Below are 18578 nucleotides of genomic sequence, written 5' to 3' on the forward strand. Positions count from 1 at the left end.
GAAATTGTACCAGATTTAATAAGGCCATGACGGACTTCACAGGTTTTATCGAAGATGCAGAGCTAGTTGACATCTAGCTAGCGGGAGATGTTTTTACATGGAAGAAAGGAGAAGGCCATGATCCTGCAGCCAGGCTGGATAGTTTCCTGATTTCTGAGGAATGGGAGAACACTTTTAAGAACATCAAACAATCGACATTACAAAGGGTCATTTCAGATCATTGCCCTCTGATATTGGAATGTGGTAATTGGGAGAGACCAAAATCCTATTTCAAGTTTGAGAATTGGAGGCTTCAAACAAAAAAATTTAAGGAGATGGTGAAGATTTGGTGGGACTCCAGTATTTTTAGGGGAAAACCTGACTTTATCCTGGCAAGTAAATTAAAATACATGAAGGGTAAACTCAAAGAGTGGAGAAGAACAAGACAGGGAAATTTGGGACTACAGAAACAGAGCATTCTTAATCAACTGGCTGACCTAGGGAGGATACAAGACCAAAGACAACTCACAGATGATGAATCCTATTTAAGAGCAGTTCTCACCGTTGAATTTGAAGATAATGCAAAGAGAGAGGAAGTAGCTTGGAGACAAAGATCCAGAGTTTTGTGGTTAAAAGAGGGGGATAGGAACACTAAGTTCTTTCATAGAACTGCAAACAGCCACAGGAGATACAACAACATTGATAAGATTTCTGTTAATGGAGTGTGCACGCAAGAACCAGCAATAATCAAAGAAGAAATCTTAAACTTTTATCAGAATCTTTACACTAAGACAGAGAGGTGGAGACCTCAGTTCATTGCTAGAAATGGCAAGATGATTAGTGAAGGTGGCAATATCATGCTGCAGAGTCAGTTTACGGAGGATGAAATAAAGGACTGTGTTATGGCATGTGCTGGGGACAAAGCTCCAGGCCCTGATGGGTACACTATGGCTTTCTTCATTACATGTTGGGAGGTAGTTAGAAAAGAGGTAGTTGCAACTGTCCAAAACTTCCATGATCATGGTATTTTTGAGAGAAGTTTTAATGCTACCTTCATAGCATTGATTACAAAAAAGATAGGGGGTTAAGGAGTTGACGGATTTTAGACCTATTAGTCTAATAGGGAGCATATTTAAGATCATTTCAAAACTTTTAACCGAAAGACTTAAGAAAGTGGTCTATAATCTGGTGGATGCCCAACAAATGGCCTTCATAAAAGGTAGGCAGATCATGGATGCAATTTTGATTGCAAATGAATGTGTGGAGGAGAGAAAGAACAGTAAGGTGCCAGGCATTTTACGCAAATTGGATATTGAAAAAGCCTATGACCACTTGCATTGGGGATTCCTCTGGAAGTCCTTGGAAAACATGGGCTTTGGAGGAAAATGGCTAAAATGGATTAAGTTTTGCACTACAACTGTGAAGTTCTCTATTTTGATAAATGGTGCCCCCTCTGGTTTTTTCTCACAAGAGAGAGGACTGAGACAACGTGATCCTTTATCTCCTTTCCTCTTTATCCTGGCGATGGAGAGCCTAAATGACATGCTCAGAACAGCCTAAACAAGAGGATGGATAAGAGGATTCAATGCTAATATGAATGACAGACAAGGTCTGGCCATCTCCCACTTACAGTATGCTGATGACACATTGATATTTTGTGATGCAGACAGCTCTCAATTAAAGTACTTGAGAGTAATTCTGATCCTTTTTTGAAGCCATCTCAGGCCTACACATCAATTGGGGTAAGAGCTTCATCTTTCCTGTCAATGAGGTGCCTAGGATAAATATGCTTGCAAATATACTAGGGGGGGAGGTAGGGGATCTCCCCACAACATACCTTGGCATGCCTTTGGGTGACAAGAGCAAGGCAAAAGGTATTTGGAACAACATTCTAGAAAAGTGTGAGAAGAAGTTGGTGAACTGGAAAAGTCAATATTTGTCCTTGGGAGGAAGAGTCACACTCATCAACAGTGTGCTAGATGCTCTACCCACATATATGATGTCTGTTTTCCATTGACAGAATGAATGCAATTAGGAGGAATTTTTTGTGGCAAGGAAATTGTGATCCTAATAATCATAAATTCCATCTAGTGAAGTGGGACCAAGTCATTCTCAACAAAAAGGAAGGAGGTTTGGGGATTAGGAATCTGAAAATCCAGAATCAAAGCTTACTTATGAAGTGGTTATGGAGATTTGCCTCACAAGAACAAGCTCTCTGGAAGGAAACAATAAAGGCTAGGTTTGGTATGGAGAATTTGTGGATCACCAACCTGTCCACACAACCCTATGGATCTAGAGTATGGAGATCCATCAGAAATTTATGGATCAAATTCTTTAACAAATGCAAAATCAAGGTAGGGAATGGTGGAAGAACTTTGTTCTGGGAAGACAAATGGGTGGATCAGGTGACTTTGAGAAATAGGTTCCCTATTTTGTTCAACATGAGCCTGCATAAAGAGGCTACAATCAGAGAAATGAGAGATAATCAAGGGTGGGATCTAAGGTTTAGAAGACATCTAAATGATTGGGAGGTCAATAAAATAGTTGAGCTACTCAACATTCTAGGGCAGTGCAAAGATCTAAACACGAATGAGGACAATCTATTTTGGAATTCAGATGAGCAAGGTAGATTTTCAGTTGGCTCGACTTATAAAAGCTCACAAAGACCTGGTACTCATATAGGTGGATGGCCTTGGAAGATGATTTGGAAAGTCAAGATACCATTCAAGATAGCATGTTTCACTTTGCTGTTAGCCAATCAGGCTGCACTCACTCAACACAACCTCATGAAAAGAGGCATGCAAATCTGTTCCAAGTGTTGGTCTTGTGAATGTGAGGTCGAGACAATAAATCATCTCTTTCTACATTGTAGAGAGACTGCGAAGTTGTGGCAGATTTTCATCAACTTAAGGGACATCAATTGGACTATGCCAAGGAACATCAAAGAAGCTCTAGCTTGCTGGAACAGAGATGGGAATTAGTCAGGACACAGGGAGAGATGGAAGATTGTCCCAGCCTGCATTTGGTGGTCTATATGGATGGAGAGGAACCAGAGATGTTTTAAGTTGCTCTATCCAGAATTTGAAGCTGAATTGCCTGGTTCTTTTCTATTTTTGGTGTAAACATGAATATCCTCAAGATGCAGAGGATATTCCTAGTATTTTAGAGTTCTTATAACCTCCATAGGAGTTCTTTGCTTTTAGCAACTTTTGGATGTAAGTATTACTAGATTACTCCTTATGTATTCTTTTGTTTATAATACAAGTTACCTTTCTCAAAAAAAAATAAAGTGCTCGAATACTGAGTTACAAGTCAGCTTCAAATAGTAAAAGATTTTCAGCAGAAAATCAACATAGCATTGCTAGTGTAACTAAGTGTATTAAGCAACTAAGCAAGTACATTGTCAAGTCATGTAGTAACCATGATTTTAAATGCTAAAGGAGGTTATAAAGAATCCTTAAGGTCTTCACAAGCCTATTTCAGCTCACGACAGAAAGTTTGTTTTGTTGAAATGCTACATATATTACAAAAAGGAAAGCACAAAGATTATGCAGAACATTACATCAAAAACCCAAAAGATCACCGACTATGTATACAGTGAATTGATGAACTATAACATGGACTGAGCTTCATTTACAAGTTCTACTTTACACCAAAAGGAAATCACAAAAATACTAATCCCCCTCTGTCACATCAATTTAGATTAATCAACTCCTTTATAGTGTTAACCGAAAAAAATAAATTACTAGCACTTATTCGAAGAAACGAAGCAGAAAAATACATCTATAAACAACAACATCCGAACAATTCACATTTGGAAACACTCGTTTTCTTTTTTTGAAGATTTGAACAAATTGTAGAAACAATCTTGGGCATTCAAAATAAACTATAGCCTACATTACTCACTGTATGCAACAACCAAAACAATCACATATGAATACAACATTAGACTGGACTCTACAACTTCTTGTCAACAAAAATCGTATCAACAACACAAGAATATCAAAACCCTAAAGCTAAATGTGTAACCACACGCAAGCAATAAACCCAGATGCCATAAATTTAGACTTTTAAAGATACAAATTTTTACCTGATAAACCCTATTCCAACAAAATCCTTTCAATGTGATGAAGCTCATCATCTTCTTAAGTGAAGCATTTTGTTCTTCAACAAGAACTCTATGAGAGAATTTCGTATGCTAGAGGGAGAAATCTATGGCGTAATAGCTGTTCAACAAGAAATCTATGAGGGAGAAAAGATTCCTTTAGCGTTCTTGAGATTTTTTTAGCGTACTTCTGATGAGAAATTTTTCTGATGTGGGGGAAAAGATAAATTTATGTTTTATGAATTGTTTTTTTTTTGCCCAATAAAAATTGGAGGGAGAGTTTAAAATGTTTGAGGAAATATAATATTTTAGTGAAAATTTTAAGGCCACATTTATAATGTGTTGTTTTTACAATTATAAAAGTAGGACATTTTAAAAGTGTGGCCATATATGTAAACAGTCGTTGCCTATTATAACATACAGTAATAACGATTATAAAGTGTAGCCTATACCTTTAAAAGGCACACTTTACAAGTGTCGTAAATATTATCGAAGCCAAAAGTGAAAAACTTAGGCTACGCTTTAAAAGCGTCCTCAAAATTATTTTAGGCAACACTTTACAAAATTGTCCAGATTTAGTGTGGCCGTAGGCCTAAAATTTTGTAGAATGGCTTATAATATTGATGTTCATACATCCAAGAAGATTTCACAGCCTTTGAAGTGTAGAAAGTTGAAAAAATCTATTTCCCAATCACTATCTATATTTAGTAAAAGAAAAAAATCAATGACTACTACTCCAGTATCACACTCAACCCCAAAAGGCAAGGAGAAGGAGGAGGAGGAGGAGAAGGAGAAAGTGAAAAAGAAAGTGAAAGAGAAAGAGAAAAAGAAAGAGATGAAAGCCGAAGTCGTCAGTTGTAATGTGAAGCAACAATATCCATTTGAAGGTTTTAACATTGACGGCAAGGGTCCAACTGAACTAATTTCATCCTTCTCGCAATGGATAAATGAAGGTCTTTACAAGCATCATGCAAAAAAGTAAAGTTGTTCAACTATTATTACTATTTCTTCTTGTTGTCCACTAAATAATTATTTATAATGATTACACAATTGCAGAAGAGACAAGGACGATCACTACTTAGCCAATTGCTCGAATCTTGAGTTCAAACAACTGAATTTTGTAGTTGCATCTCTAAAGAAGAAGGATTGGTTCTACGTAATGTCTCAACCCAATAGGTGTTGGACTGATGAGGTAAATTCATGCCCACTTTTATGTTTTGATTAAGACATGAATACATACAAATAAATTGATACGGAAAATACACTTGTTGATGCATCTGTGCAGCATGTGAATGTCATTTTATACTATTTGCGGAAGAAGTCGAAGCAACAGAGTCATTCTAAATATCGATATACCACTACTAATTGTTTTTTCAAAATATACATTGACAAAGCCAGTGTTGTTCCTGAATATGAGTATAAAATCGTTGGCATTATCAAAGGGTTTGATATACCTGCTGGACTATCTTGGCACCTCACAGATGATGTTTATGTCCCTGTAAATTGTAATGGGGAGTTTCGTTGGATCTTGGAAGTCATTGAATTGAAGGAACGGTGCATAAAGGTGTATGATTAATTCGATGTCCTCATCTAGGACTAACAGAAAATTGTGCTCCGAGATTCAAAATTTGTCTACAATGTTGTCAAAGTACCTTGAATCCAACGGAATTTTTTGAGCAAAAAGAGTGAACCAACTGGTCAGTTCTTGAAACTTACCAAGGAAAGAACAAATCTCACCCATTTGAAGTCATACATGTTACTGGTATTGCCCAACAAGCAAGCAGTAGTCTGTAAGTATCACATTATTTTTTTGTCTTACCACTATCGAAAAGTGATGTTATTAGGTTTATTATATTTTCTAATTGATGATATACCATGCAGAGATTGTGGACTTTTTGTTGCTGCATACGCTGAGTTTTTGAGTGATGGACTACAAGTACCATCTGATGGAATTATTTCTGAAACCCTTCCCATTAGATATGCTTCGCTCCTATGGAATTATAGAATTTTAAAGGCTCGAAGTGTCTATGTTAGTAACATTGAAGACCCACAGAGGCCTAGACCTAAAAAAGCAAAGTTCGATGAAAATGTTGTGGTTACCACCATTGATTAGATTGATGGTTATGTCTACCATTGTGAATTACCTTTTTGTTGATAAGTTGAAAAAAACAATTGGTGAAGTGTTCATTTTTGCTGTTAATATTAATATTAATGATGATGATGATTATTATTATTATTATTATTATTATTATTATTATTATTATTATTTTTATTTATTTATTTTGTTAGAACAAATGTCAATTATGATAGAAAGGAAGAAATGTGGTGTATGTGGCAACATATATAACATCTGTTATAAAAAACACCATAGAATTATCTGCATGTGCCCCAACAAAAAGGATACATGTGGCAACATATGTCACAGAAAGAAGATATGTGGTAACATATGTCACAGAAAGGAGATATGTGGCAACATTATATTGTCACCAATTGTTCATTTTTGCTGATAATATTAATATTAATGATTATTAATATTATTTTTATTTTGTTGGAACAAATGTCAATTATGATGAAAATAGTCTTTGTAAAAATAATTGCTAAAATCGATGAAGGTTGTTATATTAGACCATAATTTTGTACTTAGACATGTTGTAGGACTATATATTAGTGTTACATGTTGAATTATGTGACAATTTAATTGAATTAACCCCAAAAAGCACATTTTAGGATTTGCATATGTTGTCACATATGACATGTCTGTTGCAATTTCTGCTATAAATTCAATAATTTATCCAACAGAACGTGCATATGTTGTCACATATGACATTTCAAGGATGGGTTAATCGATAAATTGGGCAATTTAGCAATGGAAAAATGTCAAATTGGACCAACGTTTAGTACTTTAGGCCATAATTAAGCAATAAAAAGATATTATAAGACTTGAAGCAACGATTTACAAGGGTGTTATATAACTATCATATGAAATTACTTGGTCATTGTATGATGAACTAGTGGTATGATAGTCTTTGTAAAAATAATTGATAGAATTGATGAAGGTCGTTGTATTAGACCATAATTGTGTACTTAGACATGTTGTAGAACTATATATTTAGTGTTACATGTTGAATTATGTGACAATTTAATTGAATTAATCCCAAAAAGCATATTTTAGGATATACATATGTTGCCACATATGAAATGTCTGTTGCAATTTCTGTTATAAATTCAATAATTTATCTAACAGAACGTGCATATGTTGCCACAGATGACACATTTTATAAAGAACAAATTCAAAAATCAGTATAAAACACTTCATCTAGTTCTAAATCACCAAAACATAATTCACAACGAACGTGATACAATTGATGAACAGTGCAACAGATGGGTCTTTCTCCCTACAAATGATGGGTCTTTCTCCTACCTAAAAAATATCGCAACTTATGTCGACATCTTCTGAGTTTTCGTGGCTTCGTTTTTCTCATGTTGACAATGAACATTAAGCCTTCTCTCATGGATTCACCGCCCCTGAAGATTGAAATTATGACAAGCGCATATGATGCACCAATGTGACCTCCGTCTACTGCTTGATTAATCATTCCCAATGCATTTGGATCACTATGGTTGAAATAATCAAACTATAGAAGAAATAACACATTTAAAAGGTAGAATACATTGATAAAAACGTGAATACATGCTAAAAACATTAAAAATTACCACACCTTGTCTGTATAAGACATCTACATTCCCTGATGCTCTGCACATTTCCAGGAAAGAAGTGCATTTTTTAACAACTGACCAAGGGTTACACGACCATATATATTCAGTAAAGTCGCCCAACGTTACCTTTTGATATACAGAAGGTTCATTAGCAACTTGATTGAGGACCCTGGAATTGAGAAATCAAATCAAATGGTTAGGAAATCAAATTAAAGAGCGAAAATTGATTAATACATACATACCTTAACTTAACATTCATTAAATCTGTGAAGGACTAGGAAACAATCCTTTCAAATCAATTAGTAGTTCCCTCGGAAGGGATTCAATGTAAAAAAATTTTACTCCTAGTCATTTTTGAAGATGTTTTCTTCTTCCTTCCCATCTTGGGGAAAATTAAATGAAAGAACCTTCTGTTGTTATGTTCTTATATAATTCTAGGAATGTAATGAATGTGAAAAGTTGCAACTTCTGAAGACGAAGAGAAGAGAAGAGACAACTTTGGACTTTTCAAATGCAAGTACTTATTTTTTTTTAAAAAGGGTAAAATATGAAGAGTTGTAATTAATTTTTTTCTTGAAAGTTGTTCCAATGACAGTAATGATTGATTGATTGTTCACATACCTTACACATAATTATTTATTAGAAATATGTTGGAACAAATGCGTTTTCTGTTGTACTTATAACACATAATTGACATATGTTGGAGCATATGCAATATTTATGTTGTAAGATCTAACACATAATTGATATATGTTGAAACATATGTGTTATTTTGTTGTACTTGTAACACATAATTGACATATGTTGAAACATATGCAATATTCTGTTGTAAGTAGCAATACATAATTGACATATGTTGTAACAGATACATCAGTTCAAAATAAATCACACATTTTATTCAACAACACTTATGGAGCATTTCTGAACATTCATTAAAATTCATTAAGATAAGAAGATAAGGAACATCATCCTCAAATAAAAAAGAACATTCATTAAAATTCAACAACACTTATGGAGCATTTCGATTTGAGCATGTAGTTCTTTTGTGGCCAAAGTCCCTACATATGGAACACTTATTTTTTCTTGTTGGAAATGATTCACCAACTCCACGCCGTCTCTTATATCTCCTTCTTCCAGGTTTACTTAGATCAACATATGGAGGAGGTATTTCTCTCTCTATGATATCCAAAGGGACAATCCAAGAATCTTCAGGTGGCACAGGGTAAATTTCCTCACAATATGTCATTATGTATTTTACCACTGAATAATATGGAGAGGAGTACTCATAAATCTAATCTCCAAAATCGACATCATATTGGGATCGAAGCGCTGCCATGGCATGTGGACAACGTATTTTGTCCAAGTCAAAAATTCTACAAGTACAAGTTCTTCTTTGTAGATCCACCGTAGCAACATCACCATGACCAGTGACACGGAACTTGTAGTTAGTGATTTGATGAGCCAACAACTTGTTGCCCGCGTTGACATACTTTGATATGTCTTTTTCAATTGAGGGAAAAAATCTATTTGCAGAGTTCACCAGCTCCATACGCCGATGGTAAAATAAAAGTGCAAATCTCCTGTTTATTTCATCCAATAGAGCGACAATGAGAAATTCTCTTTCAACATCAAACATAACATTCACCGACTCCATGTCGTTTGACGTCATAATGTTATATCTACACAACAAAAAATAAAAATCAATCAAAACACATAAAATGACAATAAACTCAAACGAGATGGTATAGACAATAATGTACCTATTTTTTGAAAAAAATGCCCTACTCCATGTGTGGAATCCAATACATTCAAGAGTTTCAGTCGCCTTTGGTACCAAATCTCTTATTTGATTGAAATGATCATTGAACTCACATTTATCGTACGCCTTTGCTACTTTATAAAAATGGGACACTACCTTTGAATTGTGAAAGTTATTTTCGAATATTTTTTCCCAAGGTGTCTCATGCAACAATCATAATGAGATGCAGGTTAGATAGTCAAAACCATCTTTTGAATACTTGGATGCCTATCAGAAATAATGCACAACTCATCAATATCATCTACAAAGCTTCTCATATTTTGAAAAAAATATTCATATGAGGCATCGCATTCCTTGTCCACAACACAAAAAGCCACTGGAAATATATGATTCTCAACATCTTGTGCCACCGGCGATAGCAAACCTCTTTCATACTTGCTCCTTAGGAATGTCCCATCAACGGCTATTACTTTTCTCATTTCTTGAAAACCAATTACCAAGCGGCATATGATACAAACAAGTACTTGAACCTCCCATTTTCATCGAGCAACAATGCCGTCTTGCTTCCTGGATTTGCAATTTCAAGCATATAACGGTACGCATTAATCACTACATACATGTGCTCATGTGTTCCCTAAACAAAGACTTAGCATGCTCCATGCCCTTATAAATCTTCCAATAGCTTACCTTACAACCCAATTCTGTGCGGAGTTGATTTGACATGTCTTTTGTGGATGGGCCTTTACCATTGAGAAACCTATTTTCAAAGTACTTACCTATGACTTTTGTCGTGGCATGCGGATTATGGCTTGTAAGATGCTCTGAACCACATGTATGATACTTTTCATAGATTCTAATGACAAACCTGTCGCTACTTGTAAATTTCACAGCCCTCAACCACCAATTGCACTCCGAATATGAATATTTAAAAGAAAACACATTACGAGAATTGATAACCTTTTTCAATCTAAAGTCTTTTTTCAACAAAACAATTTTCAATGAATTTGCTAGTTCTTCCTTGTTCTTGAATGTCATTCCCTTATAAAAATTGGTTTCATCATCTCGAACATTATTCACACGTGATGATTAAGAAGAACATGGAATGTTGCTGCCAACAATAGGTGTATGAGGATTATTGCTCTCAAAGTCCGACACTTCATCTTTTCCAATTTCATCATCGTGATTATTCATGTCCACAACATCAAATTCATCATTTAACATATCTTGTTGGTCTTCTTCTGGCTTATGATCCTCCTCGATAGGATTTTCATCAACGTAGACTTTTAATATGGGTGGCCTCACTGCTCCTCCCAAACAAACAAGCAAACTAGGCTGATCAGTTATTTTAAAGGTAAGACCTTCTCATTATGAAAAAAATTGGGAATGCAACTCATGACAAGATCTTTTGGTTGACAATTGAATTCAGATTTTTGGATGACTAAATTCACAAAATCATCATACAAAATATTTCTTTCGACAGTCATCCCTATTGACCCTTCTCGTTTCTTGCCATCCTTCCAATGCCAAATGTATCGATTTTTCTTCTCGACTCATTCCCCACTACAATCAATCCCTACAAATAATCCCTCCATTTATTGTACCTGGAGAAATAAATTAAAAAAATAATTAGTACTAATGAAGAAATATGTCAAGTCATAAATTACAACATATGAATATTTTGTTGCGACATGTAAGTCATATGTTGCTACATATAACTGTTCTGTTGTTGTGACAAATAAATCACATGTTGGAACATGTGTAAGTTATATGTTGCAACATATGACTATTCTGTTGCGACATGTAAGTCATATGTTGCTACTTATAACTATTATGTTGTGCATATACATCACATATTGTAACAAAATGTGTAAGTCATATGTTGCAACATATGACTATTCTGTTGCGACATGTAAATTATATGTTGCTATATATAACTGTTATGTTATGACAAATAAATCACATGTTGCAATATGTGTAAGTTATATGTTGCAATATATGGCTATTCTGTTGCGACATGTAAGTCATATGTTGCAACTTGTGTAAGTTATATGTTACAATATATATCTATTCTGTTGCGATTGAAATAATCTTTCTGTTGCAATATAAGACTATAATCTGTTCCAACATATATAGCCATCTGTTGGAAACACGAATGTAAATTATTGAAAAAATTACAGGTTATACCCAGATCAATGATGAATGATTCAAAGAACTATTAATCTTACTAAACAATGGTGTGTGAATGTAATCACTTATGAAGTAATTGCAATTGATACAAAACGAAATCTGGTACACTAATTAGATTAACTAAATCTGATTCAAGAAGAAGAAAAGAAGAAGAAGAAGCACAAGGACTAGAATCCAAGACCAACAATGTACGAACAAGAAGAAGAAGAAGATGAAGAGAACAGGAAGAAAGGCAGGCAAGCAAGCAAGAATGAAGCAGAAGAAGAAAAAGAGGAGGAATACAGAATACGGTGGGAGGCGGGGATAAAAAGCTTTTATTTCCCCTTTTGGTTTGCTCGCTGCCTTGCTTCCCTCCATTTTTGGTTCCCACCAAAATTGGTTAAATTAGGTTTTAGTCATTTACCCTTTTACCCCTCATTTACTATAATGGACCAAACTGTCAACTTATAAACTTGAGGGCAACTCCACAATCCTTAATTACATAATTGTCACCTACACCCAATAATTAAGACTTATGTCACTGCCCCTTTATTTTCACACCTTAATGTCACCCTTAATTCAAAGTCCCAAAAAAGACGCACAGGGTCGGGTTGCTGAGGATTTGTTGGGTCGGGCGTATTGTATGTTGGAGTTATATTGGAACGCCGTGGGTTATTTGTATTGAAAAGGCCCAAAATTTGGTCTTTCAATGAGTTGAAGAAATTGGCAAAAGTTGCAATTAAACAATAGCCAAATGAATTTCAATTGTAGCCAATCAAAATTAAAAACTTAGTCGAATTGATTAAATTAGTAAATTTGACTAATAATTAAATGAGCTTCTTAATCTTAATGAAATGAAATAATTAACTCAAATATAAACTAATTAATTCAAAAATATAATCCCAACTTAAACTAAACTAATTTGATAAAATATTTAACTAAAACATAAAATCTTTTGAGATGATTTATTCCTCAAATGTACCATGAGATATTCCCTACAATCGATTTCTATAACTTTGTGTAATGAGGGAATAATTAAAGATATATTATGTTGATTAGTTAGAAGTAATAATATAAGGAAGACTTGGGTGTGTTCGATGTGAAGGGAAAAGTTTTATTTTTCAAGAAATGGCGCTTGTGGAACTTGTTTATATGCATTTATTCATTTTTCTCATTTCTAAGGAACTTATTTTCCTACCGGAAAACTAACATAGGAAAATTGTATTTCTCTGTACTGAACACACCCTTAAACCTTAGATTTTCCAGTAGTCTGTTGTCTTCCCTTTTCTTATATGTATGAATGTTTGTAATCAGCTATTAAAGAGGTGAGAGCAGTATGTAATTGTGGATATAGTGAATGAATGCTTGAATATTTTGTATATTATTTCCAATTCTGTAATTATGGCTTGTGAAATACACCCTTCAGTTGTTTTTGGAGCTGATTAATGGAGAGAAGACTTGGTCAGGCATGTCTTTAGAATGTCTATGAGACTATGACGATTTACATTTAGGGGTATTTTTAGTATGAAGGAAAATATTTTTCCGTTTTTTCTGGCAACTAAACACCAAAAAATTACTTAAAGGGAAAAAACAACTTTCTTAGCGTATGTTTTTCCCTTAATATTTTGGTGGATTTGTATAGCAATGGAGCTTTATAAAAGGATGTTCTGTTGAGCTGCACAAAGGCTTTATGCAAATAAAAGGGTATTATATTCTCAAGTCTGAACCTCCAATTTCTGTAAATGAGAGAGATACTATGCTGATGTATCAATTATTAGTCTTCTCCTTTAGCTTAAAGCTTGGTCCGAGCAGTCAACAACAAATGGATCAGGAACTTTTTGACAATGCTTTCTTTGTGATTTTCCAAGCCTTAGAGAGTATACAATTTCCATTTTGGGTAGTATAAATTGCAATTTTTTGCATATCAATATGATGAAAAAATATATAGTAAAATGTTAGTCAAAGTTGTTATTGTTTGACTCCAAAAAAGGAAACCATACGAAGAGAGTATACAATTTTCATTTTGGGTAATCACACTGCCTTCCTTACGTTAGGGTGAAGGAACACCGTACTGTACCAAAATAGCAACTCAAATCCAAAAAATAAAATAAAACAAGTCCACCGTGTTGTTTTTCATTACTTATTGTACCATTAGTAAATTGGGGGGCTAAAACTCAAAACAGGTATCCTGTTACTTGTATGTTCATTTCTAGTTTGAACAAAAGAAGAATCAGTAGCAAAACACACAATGATGCAGCATGTGATGAATGCAGTGGCAGTAGTTCGAATGGCAATGAGAGACCCCAATAATAATAATAATAATTCAATTGGAGCAGAAGTAGCATTTGTGTGTTTAGATGAGATATAAGTATATTCTACTACAAGGTATCTTGTGATTAAATATAAATGTAAAAGTAGTTTTCAGTTTGTTTGTTAGGAGAATCTGTATCAAAGCATAACTTCTACTTTTAATGGAATGTTCACCTTTTCAGCTGTAATACTTCCCATTGTTCAGAAGCAACACCAGCTTCTTGTGACCCTACTTCTATGTAATGCTGCTGCAATGGAGGCCCTACCCTTATACCTGGACAAAATGTTCAATCAATATGTGGCCGTTATACTATCAGTAACTTTTTTGTCTTACATTAACATCTCCACATTTAAGACCTTAGCTTAATTGTGTGATGATCTCATCTTCCTCCTATTTCGGTTTTGTAGGTTATTCCTCAAGCAATATGTACCAGGTATGGACTTGCGGTGGGTGCAGATTTTGTTTGACTTGTTTGTGTTCTGATGGTCATATGATACCCAATTGCTTACCCCATAGGGAAGGTAATCATTGCACTTCTGAAGTAATTAAAGACAAAGCTGGACGTGTATCCTAAGTACCAAAAAGTAAAGATAGCTTAGTCAATGAATGATGGCAAACATATGCATTCTTCACTTTAAAGGATTTAAAGGAGTGTCGTAATTTAAGCATCTTGGGTTCTGAGTTCTTGTTGATGCCTTAGAATACTCTTAGCTGATAAGAATTGAAATCTGTTTATCAAGAAACATATAACAGATGAAGCTTTGTTCCTTTTTCTTTTTCTTTTTACTGCATCTCTTGGCTCTTATGAAATTATGTTTGTATTTCAGATCCTAGATTGCGTATTAGGACATCATGAAGTACTGTTTAGACGAGCTCAGTTAAAGGCTCTTGTTTCTATCCACAGTCAAGAGGTCAGTGTTGTATCCTTAATTTTCAGTAACGACAAGACTGCAGAACCAATAGATTATTACTTCTAGTTCCTTTAGCTTTTTGGAAACCATGATTTCTTTAAATGAGAAAGTTCTGCAAGCTGGCAAGGGAGGTGAACTTACACAATAATTAGTGGAGCATTAGATTTAACTGAGAAGGTATGGACACTGACGTGGTCTTATCGTTGCCATGCTTCTCCAGACCTCAGGTTTATCAATTAATAATGCTTGGGTTTTAAAACATCCGTATTTCCTTCTTTGTAGTTGTGAAAATGGACCACATCATGAGAAGATATATATTTTTTTGTCAGTATGCCTAAATTATCAGTATCCTGAGATAGATTCTTGATTCAAGACAAACCACTGCTATGGCTATAATACTTACTTTGACTCTTTTTTTCTCCTGTTTTCTTTTTGAATTTGATAATCTTGATACATTACTGTGATGACCTGTTTTTTTTTTTGTTTGGCTTTTGTGTTGTTGATAGACTGCTGAGGAGGCCATGACACCCATTGAGTCGACATTTTCATTGAATGTCAATTCAAAGCTGGACTGGTGAGTGTGGCGCCATTATTCTTCCAAGCTTCTTTGGTTCTGTTCTCAGCTAAACAGTACGACTACCATTTTTTATTCTCTTTCCAACTAAAAAGAGATAAAAAAGAAAAGTGAAGAAACGAGCTCTTTCAGATGAGCTATATGGTGTACTACCTTCATGGTAGCTACTTACAGTACAGATATTTGTACCGTCATTTATTATTCGTGAGGTTCCTGGCAAGGCTTACCTCACTATACATGAATAATTGCTTGGTATAATAAGTTCTAATTTCGTTTGCTTCTCAATTTCTCTATGGACCATGTATGTACTCTATTTCTTGGATATTAACCTCAGAAATATTCCAGATAATTTTTAGTAGTTGGCTAACTGATCATCTGTTCCCCTATTATAGGGAGGCAATGGGTAAAATTATTGCTCGGGGTCATAGCTGAGTTCCAGTCTACTCAGGTAGTTCAAAGAATATTATTGGACTTGTACTGGTGAGTTTTGGATCTCACCTTCAGAGCACTTGTAATCTTGCTATTTCGTTGAAATTGATAGTTTCAATTTGATTTTAGGTAAAATGTCTTCTTACCATACGTCCAGAAACTGAGACACCAGTTAGTGCTGTTTCTATCCGCAGGTATTAACTTTTTACTACTCTACTTCATTTCTTTATATATGCATGTGTTGATCAGTAAGCTGTAAACCTTGTTTTCCATGAATCTTTTCAGAGTTCCAGCTGATATATATGCCACTATATGATATACTAAACGAGGCAGTCATATGGCTGCAGTAGTGATGCTTAAAGGGAAAAACAAAAAACCTCCCTTGGTACTTGAGGAAGAGAAATCTGATGATAGTACAGTTACGTTGCTGGTGGAAATCCTCATGTAACTACCCATCATTTGATGGCAAAGGGTGAAAAGACAGAGAGTGTCGTTGTTGACATCGAGAAGGCTACAGTACTGGCAGTAACGCCTCCAACATCTGCTGATGCAGTGACAAATGGAGTTCCTGAGTAGTTGAGGATGCTGAAGTAAAAGGTATTATTACTTTGGAAGATGTTTTTGAAGGACTCTTACAGGTGATCTTTGGGGTTCTTCTAATTTCTAGTTACCTCTTTTACACATCTGATGGAAATTAACATCATTGGTGCAGGAGGAAATAGTAGCATGCGACTGATGAGTATGTTGATATACATAAGAGGTGGGTAAGAGCTGGACAACTTAATTTCACCTACTCAATATAGTAACTATTGTTGAAGAGCAGATTGTAACTTTTTCCAAAAAATATCTACAGGATTCGTGTGGCTGCAGCTTCATCAGTGGCACGAGCTCCATCAATCCGGAGGTTAACAGCCCAAAAGCCAAAAGGGAACCGTAAGTACACATTTTATAATATATTCATTGATATATGATGAAATATTTTTGAAAATGTCAACATAATAATTTCTATACACATAGTTGCAAGAAACTAAATCCGTTGTGTGGCGGTAACAGTATACTTAGTGATTTCAAGTGCATAATTCATTACATTGTGATTATACTAAAATGGTGAGGGGAGAGGAGAGTTCTATGTTTTTGCTGCATTTGTGTATTGAGTTTTCTGTTTCGTCGTTCACTAAAAGCTGCTATAGAACTGTTAGGATCGAGAACTCGGGTAGTGCGGAATTTTGCCAAACAATGTTATAATGACAATAACAAAGACAATAGTAAGTTGATAATAACGAAAGTGAAGCAATTAAAGAAGACACAAATTTAACGTGGTTCGGTCGGTGTGACCTAATCCACTAGCGGAGTGGAGCAATTTCACTATATCAACAAGAGTACAAAAGAGAGTATAAATTTAGAGTAAATACTCTAATTAATCCCAAATACCCAAAGAGAATAACCTCACAAGATCACTCCAAAGAAAGGGTTCACACAAGTGTTTCCCAACACAAACTCTCTTACAAAATTACTCTTAATGGAATGACAAAGAAAGAAAACAATGAAATATTTTCATATGCTTCAAGGTGTGTTTCAACTAATGTCTAAGCTCCCTATTTATAGAGAAAAAAATAGGCTTGTTGATGTCATGGATGATGTCTTTGGAAGATGCAAAATATTCAACATCTCAATGTGAATATAACAAATATGGTGGCTTCCAAATCTTTGACAAATATAGTTGCCAAATCTTTGACAAATATGGCTACCGAATTTCCACATTTGTGGCTTTCAAATCTTTCACAAAAAAAAGATAAAATAACTTTCTTCCATCAAGCAAAAGGCCACATTACAAATCTCCACCTTGGCCTGAGTTTGGTGAAAATAGTAAATTTGCTCCATTCTCTCCGCAGAAGCCCATATGGGCTAAATTATTCTTCATAAATGTCAATCAAGTTCAAACAAAGCTTGAACTTGCTGACTGGAATAGACTTCGTGAACATGTCGGCATGGTTGTCTCTTGTGTTAATCTTCTTAACATAGACCTTCCTTCGGCAATGGTTTTTCGAATGAAATGATACTTGATATAAATATGCTTCGTCCTCTCATGATACATCTGGTCTTTAGTAAAGTGAATGGCACTTTGACTATCACAGAAAATGATAATACCACCTAGGTGTAAGCTGAGTTCAGCAAATAGACCCTTCAACCATAAGGCTTCTTTGATCGCCTCGGTCACTGCCATATATTCTGCTTCGGTAGTAGATAACGCTACTACATGTTGTAATGTAGCTTTCCAGATGATAGCACAACCACCAATGCAAAAAACATAGTGATCTTCTTTTGTCAAGATCACCTGCATAATCAGAGTCTACAAAACCAACCAAAGTGTTAGGATTTCTCCCAAACTCCAAACATGTGTTCGAAGTACCTCGCAAGTATTTGAGGATCCATTTCACAGCCTGCCAATGTGCTTTACCAGGGCAAGCCATATATCGGCTTACCACACTTAATGCTTGTGAAATGTCTGGACGTGTATACACCATTGCATACATAATACTGCCAACAACACTGGAATATGGTACCTATGCCATATACCTCTTTTCTTCCTCTGTCTGTAGTGATTGAGCAGCTGATAACTTAAAATG

General features: G+C 35.0%; 1 protein-coding gene and 1 pseudogene across 1 annotated transcript; both read left to right on the forward strand.

The window, feature by feature from the left end:
* The first annotated feature begins 314 nt into the window (after positions 1-314).
* On the forward strand, positions 315-1067 carry LOC125812432 (uncharacterized). The gene has a single exon (XM_049491922.1). The coding sequence runs from the start codon at positions 315-317 to the stop codon at positions 1065-1067; it is 753 nt and encodes a 250-aa protein (XP_049347879.1).
* Positions 1068-11933: 10866 nt separating this feature from the next.
* LOC125812433 (DUF21 domain-containing protein At4g14240-like) lies at positions 11934-18558 on the forward strand (annotated as a pseudogene).
* Positions 18559-18578: the final 20 nt, after the last annotated feature.

The sequence above is a fragment of the Solanum verrucosum genome, unplaced genomic scaffold (genome assembly GCF_900185275.1).
Source record: "Solanum verrucosum unplaced genomic scaffold, falcon-dt-bn FXZP01000159.1, whole genome shotgun sequence".
Lineage (NCBI taxonomy): Eukaryota > Viridiplantae > Streptophyta > Magnoliopsida > Solanales > Solanaceae > Solanum > Solanum verrucosum.